Below are 12,946 nucleotides of genomic sequence, written 5' to 3'. Positions count from 1 at the left end.
TCCAGGAAATAAAATGCATCGATCAAGAGATGTTATTTTTGATGAGAAGGTTGTCAAACCAAATTCAGTGATTTTGCAAGAAGAAAGTTGTTCAGATGATACAGTTTCGATTGATGTTGAAATCAAAGATGAAAATAAAGAAACTTTGATTAAAGAAAATATTTCAACTGATGAAGATGTTCACAACTGTAATTCAGTTTCATCTGATGAAGAAGATCAATCTGACTGTTGTAATCAAAAGACCAAAGGTATAGTTTTACGTGACAGGAATAATATCAAAAAGCCATCTCGTTATGATCCTTTCGTTATGTCTGCATTATGTGAAGTACTTGAACCAGTGAGCTACAAAGATGCCATTCAAAGTGATGAAAAAGATGAATAGTTTAAAGCCATGAGCAGTGAAATGCAGTCATTAAAGGAAAATTAAACGTGAGATTTGGTAAGTCTTCCAAAAGGTCATAAGGCAATACCATGCAAATGGATCTACAAGGTAAAACACAATCCAGATGGTTCTGTTGAACGTTTTAAAGCCAGGCTAGTGGTAAAAGGTATTTCTCAGAAAAAGGGAATTGACTATGAAGAAACCTATAGTCCTGTAGTCAGAAGTTCAACTATAAGAACAATATTAAGTGTTGCTGCAAATGAAAAGATGTCACTCATGCAGTTTGATGTGTCAACAGCATTCCTATACAGCAAACTAGATGAAGATATTTACATGGAGCAACCTGAAGGTTTTAAAGATAATTCAGGAAGAGTCTGTCAACTCAAACGAATTCTCTATGGACTTAAACAAGCTCCAAGATGTTGGAACAAACGCTTTGCTGAATTCTTGAAAAAGAGACATTTCAAACAAAGCGATGCAGATACTTGTTTGTTCATTAGAATACAGGGAGGAAAGAAACTCATACTTGCACTGTATGTTGATGATGGACTAGTTGCAGGAACCGATAAAGAAGAACTAAAAATATTTGAAAAAGAATTAAAGTCAGAGTTCAAGATAACATCTAAACCTGCAACATATTTCCTTGGATTAGAGATTAATCAAGATGAGAAGGGAAATATTAATGTCAGTCAGTCATCCTATACAAGAATGATTCTTGAAAAGTTTGGGATCCTGTACAACTCCGATTACAAAATCTGAGGAGTTTAATGAAAACAAAAATGAACATGAGGAAGTGAAATTTCCTCACAGATCAGCAGTTGGTGCATTGATGTACTTGATGACGGGAACAAGACCAGATATTGCATATGCAGTTGGAGTAGCATCCAGAAGTTTGGAGAAACCCAGCAAGTCCAATGTAGCACAAGTCAAGCAAATTTTCAGATATTTGCAAGGCACAGCTGATGTCGGTATTGTTTACAAATCTGGTCAAAACAATACACTAAAACCTACAGTGATGCAAATCATGGAGGAGATAAATCTAGTGGAAGATCGACATCAGGTGTAATCTGTATGTTTGGAGGAAGCGTGATCAGTTGGTTTAGCCAACGTCAACCCTCAGTTGCGATTTCAACTACTGAAGCAGAAATCGTTGCCGCAAGTGAAGCAGCTCGTGAAGTGACATGGTTCAAACGATTGTTGAACGACATTGTAGATCTTTTGTCATTTCGCCAACTTTTATAACGTCACTAATCAAAATTTTTTTCGACTCGGCAATGAAGCTGGGTTCGTAATGTTAGAGACAATTTTTTATTAAAGTTGCTTTTTCGAAATAGGCAATTTTATTAACGACATAGAATAGAAGTTCATAATTTACATAATTTCGAGCGTTACTAGAAATATTGGAAATAATTTTTTCCGAAACAATTGTTTTGGCTGCCATTTTGTCAACCAGGTTTGTGAATAAATGGAATTAAAGTAATGGCCTTATACCTAATATATATATATATATATATATATATATATATATATATATATATGTATATATATATATATTTTGTTAAATTTATTTGCCCACTTTGCATTTATCAACTTTTTTATTATGGACTCAACACAGCGTAGTTTTTGACATTCATATTTATTGTGAAATTGTGACATATTAGAAGCTGACAACGTTGTTTCGGCTAAGTAGCCATCATCAGAGCCTAAAACCAATGAAATATAAGAAATTTAATTAAAATAAATGAGAATTAAACGAATTATGTAAATTATTTAGCGGACATGATAGATAAGATATTAAAAATAAAATTGGAATTGAAAGTGAAGTTAAAATGGTACCTTGCGAAGGATGTAACCTAAAAGATAAATTTAATACTAAAACATGAAATTAAATAAAAGTTACTAATTAATAAAAGGTAAAATAAAATGAAAATAAAGCTGGAAAGTTGGAAGAATAGAAAATAAACAATACGTGTGTGATGAATGTGGTGTAATCACTAGTATAAAATATTATGGAACGCTAAGTATATTCTACACAAATTAAATGCATAACTAAGATTATGTGGTTATAAAATGTATGTAGGAATAAAATAAACTAAAATAAATAAGTTAGTAAATAAAATGAAATACGATAAATGTACTATGAATTATGTAATGAGAATTTAATTTAATTAAGACTGTAATAGAGTAGTTAAAGATGTAAGTGTAGTAGATTTCCGACGTACACTTTTAAATTGTGTATTGACCGGTAGAAAGCTGTCTGCCTGCGAATGATATTCATGTCGTGGTGATACAGGCATGTACGGTTGCTCACGTACAACGTTACACAGTAGAGCCTGATCCCGGTATTGAGAAAATAGTTGTAGGATGTGGTCGAAACTGCTTGATTGCTTGTTTAAAGTAGGTTTATGTTTGTTGATATACAGGGCCTCACGGATTTTAAGTCAACCAGGATGCATTTCAGTGTCAAGTATCGTAGTATTCGAATCCAAAATGGTCCTGGTGAGAGGCATATGGTGTTCACTAACCATATGGTTCTTTATTGCACCGTCCTGTATATGCATTGTAAGTCTACGAGAGAGAGTAGTACGTGTGTGACCGATATAACTCTCCACAACACTGTGTGGCATAGGGCACATAAAACGGTACACAACATTTGTCCTCTCTAGCGTAGGTGTTGGTTGATTGTGACTATTCCTTATAACGAGGTTTGATGTACGACTAGTATTGTAATATATGATGAGTTTTAATTGATTGTTATTGTATATATATATATATATTCGGCGTTAGTTATAGTTAGTTATGCCGTGATTTTCATCAATAATTGTCTGATAGTATTAATCCAAATTATATATACATATTATATTGATGATAATCACAACATGTTCGGCTATAGTTAACTTCCAATTTAACTTTTCGATTTTTCTAACGGTTGATCGTATATCATTTTCAAGTTTTTTTAGTTCAAAACCAAAGTTTTGGTTTGTTTTATGCATGATAGAACAGAAAAGCTTTTTTCGGTATTCCTATACCATCTTCGGTGTTCAAATTGATATGTTGTGGTTGTGCCCAGATGATCAAATAATTTTTTTTATACTGTGTGATATATCTTTGTTACCTTTGAAGACGATGATCAAATAGCAAGATTTCTATAACGACTAAACTCATCTAAATTAAGGTTTACAATGGAAAAATCAACTGACAACAAACTGCCATTCCTAGACGTACTAATACAAAATGTGCAAAATGAATTTAAAACCTCAATCTACACCAAAGCAACAAACAAAGGTTTATGCCTCAATGGCAATAGGGAAGTTGTCAACATATTTAGAGAGCACGATCTCTGCTTTTGTAAACCTAGCCTGCACGCACTCTTCTGATATAGAAAGCAGGAGAACATAACTAGATAGAATCACTAAACTACTTATTAATAATGGATATAAAAATTCCATTTTCCTGAAAATAATAGAACGTAAAGAACAAAAAAGTAGCAACAACAATAGTAACAAAACATGCTATAGCGATAGAACTTGATAAAAATAGTATAAGTAATGGCCTTATACCTAATATATATGTATATATATGTATATATATATATATATATGTATATATATATATAATAACAAACCATAGATTTTGTGTCATTTTCGGTAGGTGTTTGCATCATTTTTTTTCGACATCAGTTGTCGAGTTAATAGCTATGAAGGTATTTTCTGTTGTATATTGTTTTGCGGTTGCCTGATGTTAGTGAGAATAGCTTCAGAATGTTTTCAGACGGATGTGATTATAGTTACCGCAGATTAATTGTTTCACTGTTGTTGTCATAGGAATAGTGTGCATCATTTTCTAATGTGATTGTATGCCTCCCTACCATGGTGAAACACAAAAGTCTCTTTGGCAAATGAACTCGTCCAATTTTTTCAATACTCATCAACCCTAAATTACAGAAACGCTGTTAATTCATTGTAACATACAAGTGATTTAGTATTGATTGTAATTTGCTGAATAATTTCCCAAGTCGGATTTTTTAGGGGCTGACTTCAAAAAATTTTATTTATTTAAAATAAATTTTTCAATTTTTTTTTTATAATTGTGAAGACAAATACACGTAGCAATAAGCAATCATCTTTAATATTGAAAATGTTGCTAATAATGTGAATAATTTTTTTCTGTATGTTGTAGAACATCAAAATAATGTAATTTTACTAAAAAAACAATTACATTGACTGATTGTTTAAAGTTTTTTTTCATTTAGTAGTGATAATAAAAGGAAATTATGATGCAAAAGTTGAAATATTTTCAGCATGTTTTAAAACATAAAAATAAAGTAATTATACTATAAAAATTAGCATTGACAGAATTTAAGTGTTTGTTAAAGTATTTATTTTAGTATTGATAACAAGGTGAAGTTATGATGCAAAAGTTAAAAACATTTTCTTGAATTCGGAACTTGGAGTCGGATTTATTATCATAAATAGTACGTTTATAATATTAATGATGTATGATGATAATAACAGCTTTAAACACGCTCAATTTGAATAAAAGACTTGTGTTCATTTTGGCACACTTGCACAAAAGCATATTTACCTATTTCTGTAATTTTCTACATTATCTATCAGTATTTAATTTTAACTTAAAATTAACTTGCAATTTTATTTTATCATATGAGCGTTTAAATAGATACGGAAAACAAAAATGGTTTATTTATATTATATCTAATATTTTATTGGTTTTCATCAACACTAATTAAAATTCTGGGCCAAAAATTATTAATATCTTTTATCAATAATATCATCACTACAACTGAAATCTCTAAATTCATCATTTATGTAGATGACACAACATTGGTCACCACCTCCTGAGATATAAAGAGCTTGAACGTCTGTACAAACAATTGTTTAGACAGACTGCACACTTGGTCTATTTATTATAAAATTAATATAAACATTAAGAAACTAAGTACATGATTTTTAATAATTTAAATCGTGATTGTGATGAATTTGTTTCAAAATTAGGTTTTGTGATAGACAAGAAATTAAATATTTAAAAACATATTGATTTCATCATGCAATAATGAACAAATTAAAATATCTTCTACCAAATAAAATTTTAATTTATTACGCGTTTAATGTATCCACATCTGTATTATAGAAATCTAATATGGGGTAACACGTTTAAAACTTAATTGGATATTTTATTTAATGCCCAAAAAGCATTAAAAGTTATAAATTTTCAAAACATTTCAAATAAACAAAACCTTTTCAATAAACTTAAAATTTTATCAATTTTTGAAATTAATAATCTCAAATGCTGTGTTTTATTTTTAAAATTGTTTATAATCTTCTAATAAATAACATCAGACGGTCACCTACATGTCTCATTTAAATATGATAATAAGGCTAGACCATTAAGATCTAATTGTGAAAATAAATTAAAAGTCTCCGTTGTTAAAACCCGACTATTTAATATAAATAAATTGTTATAACTGGCCGGTCCGTTTAACCCCAGTGAAAAAAAAACAATACAACTTCCAAATTATTGATTTATTTATTTACAGGACCAAAATTAATTAATAACCAAAATTGTCTTATTTTACTAATAATTGTTAATGTCCTCAAAATATTGAATTAACTTTCGGAAACTGTCGCTTTTCGAATAACAATTCAATAACGTTTATTGCAAAAACAATAAAAACACAACGCAGTCAAAAATCAAATATCTCTTTCGACACTAACAATCAGTCGCTTTCTAAAATCAAATATTCAACAACAACCATTCAATATCTCGCATGCCTTTAAATGCCCGTTTAACCAAAGCTTCTCAAACGTCCTAGATATCTCGTTGTCGGAAGGTTCAAGTTCCTCCTCGAAATGTATGCGTTTGTAGCGAAACTAGCCCTTTAGCGAATATATTTGTTATGGTTATAACACTGCCCCCCTTTCAGTTCTGTTTGTCCCGAACAGAGTTTGTTGCAACGTCGTCCAAATGAACAACCTTAATTATAGCCGGCGGCTTCCGATGATCTTGAATTTTGTAGACGATATCGTTCAGTCGGGTTATGATCTGATAAGGTCCTTCCAAACCTCGTGAAGCTTTGGAGATTTTCCTTTTTCTGATGAGTGTCGTCGGCGTTAAATCCAGCAGTGTTTCCCTTTTGAACGTATCGGGTCTTGGTTGTTTCACTATTCTTTTTTAACTTCAGGCGCGTGTACTGGTGGATGTTTTTAACAGCTGACGGAGATTGTCCACATAATCTGTTATTGATTGTTGGGCTTCAGGTGGTACGCTATATTTTATATCAGCTAGGGTTCTTATTGTATTTTCCAAAAAATCTTTGAGAGTGTTTTTCTAGTAGTTGTGTGGATGGCGCTTTGATATGTCATAAGAAACAGTGGTATTCGTCGATCACAGTTTTTTTGTTTTCGTCAACTACCTTAACCAAATGTTCAGTTAGTACTTGCTTGAAACGTTCCACCATCCCATCTGACTGAGAATAGAATTAATTTGTTTCTGTCTTCTTTATACCCAGTAGTTGATACAACTCAGCAAACAGTTGCAACTCGAAGATTCGACATTTGTCTGAATGCCGCTCCATGGGAGCACCATACCGGCTAATCCAGTTCATTACAATCTCTTCAGCAACGGTACAAGCCTTCTGATTTGATATCGGATACACTGTCGGCCACTTGACGTTGGTCATTTTGGCCTGAATCAAATGATTCAGGTAATATCGATAGCAATTTTTTCTCGTAACCTCGTAACCATGGGAGCACCATACCGGCTAATCCAGTCCATTACAATCTCTTCAGCAACGGTACAAGCCTCCTGATTTGATATCGGATACACTGTCGGCCACTTGACGTTGGTCATTTTGGCCTGAATCAAATGATTCAGGTAATATCGAGAGCAATTTTTTCTCGTAACCTCTTTTTGGGACTTTGCGCATACTACATTTTTGACACCAACTTCCACATTTTTTCAAGCTTTAACCTATAGAACCTCTCACGTATTCTGTCAAGCATCCTATTAGCTCCAAGATGTCCTCCTGGTGAGTCACTATGCATTTCTTTAAGAACTTCTGCGAATTTCTTTCTAGATACAACAATCTGCATTCGATGTTGATTCCCATTTCCGTTTAAGCAACCCATCTTCCAAATGCAAGGAGTCCCACTGAGCCCTGTAGTTCTTTACCGACCAACCAAACTAAATATGTCTTACCATTCAAGTCGCTGGCTTGATTTTTTCCATGCATCGCGTATGTCTTTTTCGGCAGACTGTGCGCTGGCCAGTTCTTCCGGTGTCCATACTGTATCTGCCGTTATTGTAATTTTTCGTTCATCTTCTGTTTGTATTTTCTCCTCCAGTCGACTGCAGTATTTCCAACTTAGTGAACAAGGTTGACGAGAAATAGCATCGGCATTGTTGTGGGATGTTCCTTACGGTGCATAATTTTAAAGTCGTACGTTTGTAATCGTTCAAACCATCGTGCACCTGTCTTTCTGGATTTTTGAAATTAAGCAACTACTTTAACGTTGCATGGTCCGTTGAAGAAGAAATTTTTGTACGTAGAGGTACTTGTGGAAATGTTTTGTTGTCACGGCCATCGCTAGAAACTCATTTTTGGTTACGCAGTGGTTACGGTCAGGCTTTGCTGTAATAAGCCAAAACTTTTTCTTCTCCATCAATAATTTGTGACAAAACCGCTCCAATTTCAAAGTTGCTTGCATGCGTATCTAGCACAAATGGTTTACCTCAGATTGGATATGCTAACAAGGAGGCTTCACATAATTCTTTTTTCAGTTGTTCAAAAGCTACTTCATATAACTCATTCCAATCAAACGCTTGATCATTTCCAGTGAGTCGTGCAATTTATGCAAAATCCTTTACGAAACTTCGGTAGTATATAGCTATTCCAAAGAAACTGCGCAAATCATTTGTATCTTTCTGAGTTGGTCAATTTTTTACCATTTTTATTTTACTTGGGTTTGTCTTCACTCCATTGGAAAATATGACATATCCCAAGTAATTCACTTCTTTCATAAACAATTTGCACTTTTTAACGTTCAACTTTAAGTTCGCAGTTTGAAGTCTCAAAAATATATCTCGTAAATTTTCGTCAACCTGGTTGAACGACTTTCCTAAAACAATTATATCTTCTAAGTAGACAAAACATGTTTCCCAAGTGAGACTTTATAATACGCATTCCATTAGTCGTTCAAACGTAGCTGGAGCATTGCACAGTCCAAACGGCGTTACAGTGAATTGCCACAAGCCTGATCCAGTTGAAAATACATATACAAAATCCGCTATCAAATTTTCGGCCTTAGAACAATCTTCCTGGTCCAGATTGAGTTCAGTTAATAGACCCTCTTAAGCTTTTCAAGATTATTCATATCGACTAGCCAACCACTATTCTGATGTTGAATATCCAAAGACTTCACGATATTTACAGAATGACAAAAGCCTATTTCTTGGTCCTTTTTAATTGCAACAGAATGTTCTACCAAATTTAACACCGAAAGCCAAACTGAAACAAAGCCATTTTCATTTGCTTTTACGAGACTCTTTCCAATAACAATGTTGTCAATTTCTATCGTCGTCGTTGGCTCAACCAGGTAGAAATGATGGTCCTCAGGGTTTTCAGTATCACCAATTATTTTTGCCCATATTATGTTCTCTGATGATTTAGGTACTTCAGTATCACCGTCGATTGTTATACAAAGATATTTCACCTCGCTAGTTCCTATTACTATCTCCGTATATCTTCATCTAAGGACGCGTTTCTCTAAATCAATTTTAAAACCATGTTTTGTTAGAAAATCAACGCCTATAATGCATTCATCAGGGATATCTTCTATTACGAATGTGCCCTCGAATGCTAAATCTCCCTGTTGAACAGTGTAAGAAATTTCTCCGTAGACGGGCGCTGTTCCCCCTGAAGCTGTTCACTTTTTAGATTGGACACCAGATCGAATCGTAAAATTGACCTCGTTGCTCCCGTGTCGATCGTAATTAAACATTTTTGTAAACCAGCATTGCCATCTAACCAAAGTTCGTATTGTCGTCGATGCAGCCTGTAGACCTTAATCATGATACTAGGGGCGTCAATTCTACCAGCCAAACATCTAACCCGCGAAATTGGCTCTCATTAGTTTCCTGTCTCCTTGTTTCAGGCAGTCGATCGTAACGCGGGGTCACCATCTAACCGTTTGTGCCAGGTTGCTTCACAACAGTTATTGTTTTTATGGCGTTGTTTGCAATTTTGTCGTAATTGTCCTTTTTCTCCACAATTCCAGCATTTTGGCTCATCATAATCCTGACCCTTCTGTTCTAGAACCATTCTTTGACATGAACATTCTTCACAAATTTGGTGCAGTGTGACGTCAGTCTTTGAAGCTTGTTTTGCTGATTTGCATATAAGATTGTAGGCAACGGCGTCTTTGAGGTTGCGTTTGTCCGCTAGTATGAGGGTTTGTCTAAGATCCGAATCTCGAACAGCCTTTAAAAACGTTTCCAATGCAGTTTCTTTTCTGTGTTGTGGGTCGTACGTAAGGTTGAGACAGCAGAGTCGACCGTTCAATATCCTGTGCCAGCTGCTGTATTGACTCTCAGGTCGCTGCGACCGGTTTCGTATCTGGGACCGATATATTTGCTTTATGTTTTTTTCACCGTAACGTAAATTCAACGCATTTACCAGGACTTAACAGTTGGAATGGTCTTCTAGAATCGTTTGGAAAACTTCTGCTGCTGACCCTCGTAATAATACAACAAGAGTCGTTGCACGCTCTCTTTCATTTCAGCTATAATTCATTACTGCTGCTTCAAACTGGGCTTGATAAATGTTCCATGTCTTTGCGGTCACGTGGCTTGCAGGTTTGAAGTTTATCTTCTTAGTTTCTTCTAGTTCTTGTTTAAGTTTATCTACTTTGCAAGATAACTTCTGTTCGAGCCCGATAAACTTTTGATCAAATTTTAACTTGACGCTTTCTAGTGTTGCATTGATTACTGCCGATTGTCGTTCAGCTTTGACATCGAATTGATCTATGAGTTCTTTCAACTGTTGTATCATTTTAGCATCATGTTGTTCAACTTTTGTTGATTGTTGTTCAATTTTTGTTGATTGATGTTCACTTTTTGTAGATTCTTGTTTTATTTCTGATGATATCGTTCAAAGTAAAGCCATCAAATCGATGTTTGCCACAGCGTCTACAACTGTTTTCAATTTAACATCCTGATCGTCAAACTCGAATTCATTTGGAATCTTGTTTTCATCAACAAGGGCTTCCGTTAAGCGTACTATCAATGCTCCTCTGTTTCCACTTGTAGCAAGATTTCGTTTTTGTAACTCTTTTTTGAGTTGCACCAATTTAAGTTTATGTAATTTCGTCAAAATTTTCAACAACGATGCTCACCTATTTTCCGTCTTCTGACGCCAATGTTATAACTGGCCGGTCGACGACAAGTTCGTTTAATCCCAGTGAAAAATAAATACAATATAACTGTCAAATTAACGATTTATTTATTTACAGAACAAGAATTAATTAATATAAAATCAACAAATTTTAATTTTACTAATAATTGTTAATGTAAACAAACTTTCAAATTAACGTTCGGAAACTATTGCTTTTCGGTTAACAATTCAATAACGTTTATTGCAAATACAATAAAAACACTAACAATCAGTCGCTTTCTAAAATCAAATATTCAACAACAACCATTCAATATCTTGCATGCCTTTGAATAACCGTTTTACCAACGCGTCTAAAACGTCCTAGATACCTCGCTCTCGGAATATTCTAGTTCAGTCTCGAGCTAACGACACTAGCCCTCTAGCGAATATATTTGTAATGGTTATAACAATATATTTGGCTTTTAAATATATAACACATATATATATATATATATATATATATATATATTTATTTATTTATATATAACCGCATATATGGAATAAACTACCAATATTTACCGCCCATTTAAATATAAATTAAAAAATTTTCTTCAATGTTTATCTTAACTATTTTTATCTAATATATTTTTAAACTATATTTATCTAATATATTTATATTAAACTACCAATATTTACCGCCCATTTAAATATAAATTAAAAAATTTTCTTCAATGTTTATCTTAACTATTTGTATCTAATATATTTTTGGGTTTTATAATCTATTTTTATGTTTTAATAAAATTTTACATGTGCCTTTAATGTTATATGATTGTATCTGTGTATTTTTGGTTTTTTTAATTTGGCACCCCGGATTGGATTTTGATTTTTGTTTTATGATTTTTTGTATTTTTCAGCGTGCAATATTTATTTATTTTTTTTAGCTTTGTTTTAATGAAAAGTATCATTCTTTCAGACATTGTTCTACAGTTTCTTTCTTATTTATTTTTAGAACGAATTTTATATATTTGTTTTAATTACGGAAGTGTACCTTATAATAGTTTACAATTATTCCTTTTACAGGCTTTTAATGTTTTCATTTTAATGTTTTCATATTTTTAATGTGATCTTTTATTTGCGCATTGCTAAATCGTTTCGTTTTGTTTAAAACAATGTTATTATTTCATCCTATCGGATTTTTGGACATACAAATTCTGCTTTTAATTATTTGAACATGGTTTTAGCTTATTGTTTACTTTTATTTTTGTTTATTTTTTATTTGTCAATGTAAAGGTTCCATATTATTTAAAATTTTCTTTTCTTTTTTGGAATCCTTTTTTATGACCGTGTTTACGTTTCATGAAATAAACTTGTTAAACAAAGTGTAGGAGTGCAAAATGCACCGTCATAAAATAGCACCGGGAAAATGTTCAGGTTGTCTATTTATTTAGAAAATGAATTTATTAAATAATGTAATTTTAAGTACTAACCAAATCAATCAGTTGAGAAAGTTTGAGACTAATTTCAACAATAACCTTATCAGAAGTGTTATAAACCGGTCTGATGACCTTACTGTACCCTTTTTTTCGTATCAGTTGATCGTATAACTTCTTAGCATAAGGGTTACTTCTTGTTACATTGAATGATATCCATAAAATTAAATAAATTTTTAAAATAACATGGAAAATATGAATCATATTGATTCTTCATTATTTTATAATCATTTAAAAGCCATTTTGGAATACTGCAACTTTAAAAAAATAGACGTCCTGTTGTGCTTCTAACGTCACTCATTAAAATCCCGCCTACATTATCAATAATCATCTAAGAGCATGCACGATCACAAAGCTGTGAGACCACGTCCGATCGTCCATTATGCCCGTTCTTATTACATGTTGTATATTATATAAGCAACAGGCATTACTTCATATATTCTGCTGCATGGAAGATATAACCAGCAAACGTAATTTTATACAAAATTTGATATTTAAATTGAATTTAGAAGAAGGCTGTTGTTTGACTAATTAACATTTTAACGAGAAGGCTTCATTAATCACCCACACACATCTGGATTAGTAAGCACAAACACGCACACACACGCACACACACACACACACACACACACATATATATATATATATTTACAATATTCTATAAATTCTACCGAATGTTTGGCGTTA

General features: G+C 32.8%; 1 protein-coding gene across 1 annotated transcript in view; it reads right to left on the bottom strand.

The window, feature by feature from the left end:
• HELRODRAFT_81201 (hypothetical protein) overlaps positions 1–12,463 on the bottom strand; it is a gene marked incomplete at both ends in the record, with an annotated part of 59,901 nt that extends 47,438 nt beyond the window's left edge. Inside the window, one exon of the mRNA XM_009020840.1 lies at positions 12,257–12,463. Coding sequence (XP_009019088.1) covers positions 12,257–12,463 — 207 coding nt within the window. The remainder of the gene's footprint in view (positions 1–12,256) is intronic.
• Between the last annotated feature and the right edge of the window lie 483 nt (positions 12,464–12,946).

The sequence above is a fragment of the Helobdella robusta genome (genome assembly GCF_000326865.2).
Source record: "Helobdella robusta unplaced genomic scaffold HELROscaffold_29, whole genome shotgun sequence".
Classification (NCBI taxonomy): Eukaryota; Metazoa; Annelida; class Clitellata; order Rhynchobdellida; family Glossiphoniidae; genus Helobdella; species Helobdella robusta.
The sequence above is the reverse complement of the archived record's forward strand: the minus strand, read 5'-3'. Positions and strand labels throughout refer to the sequence as shown.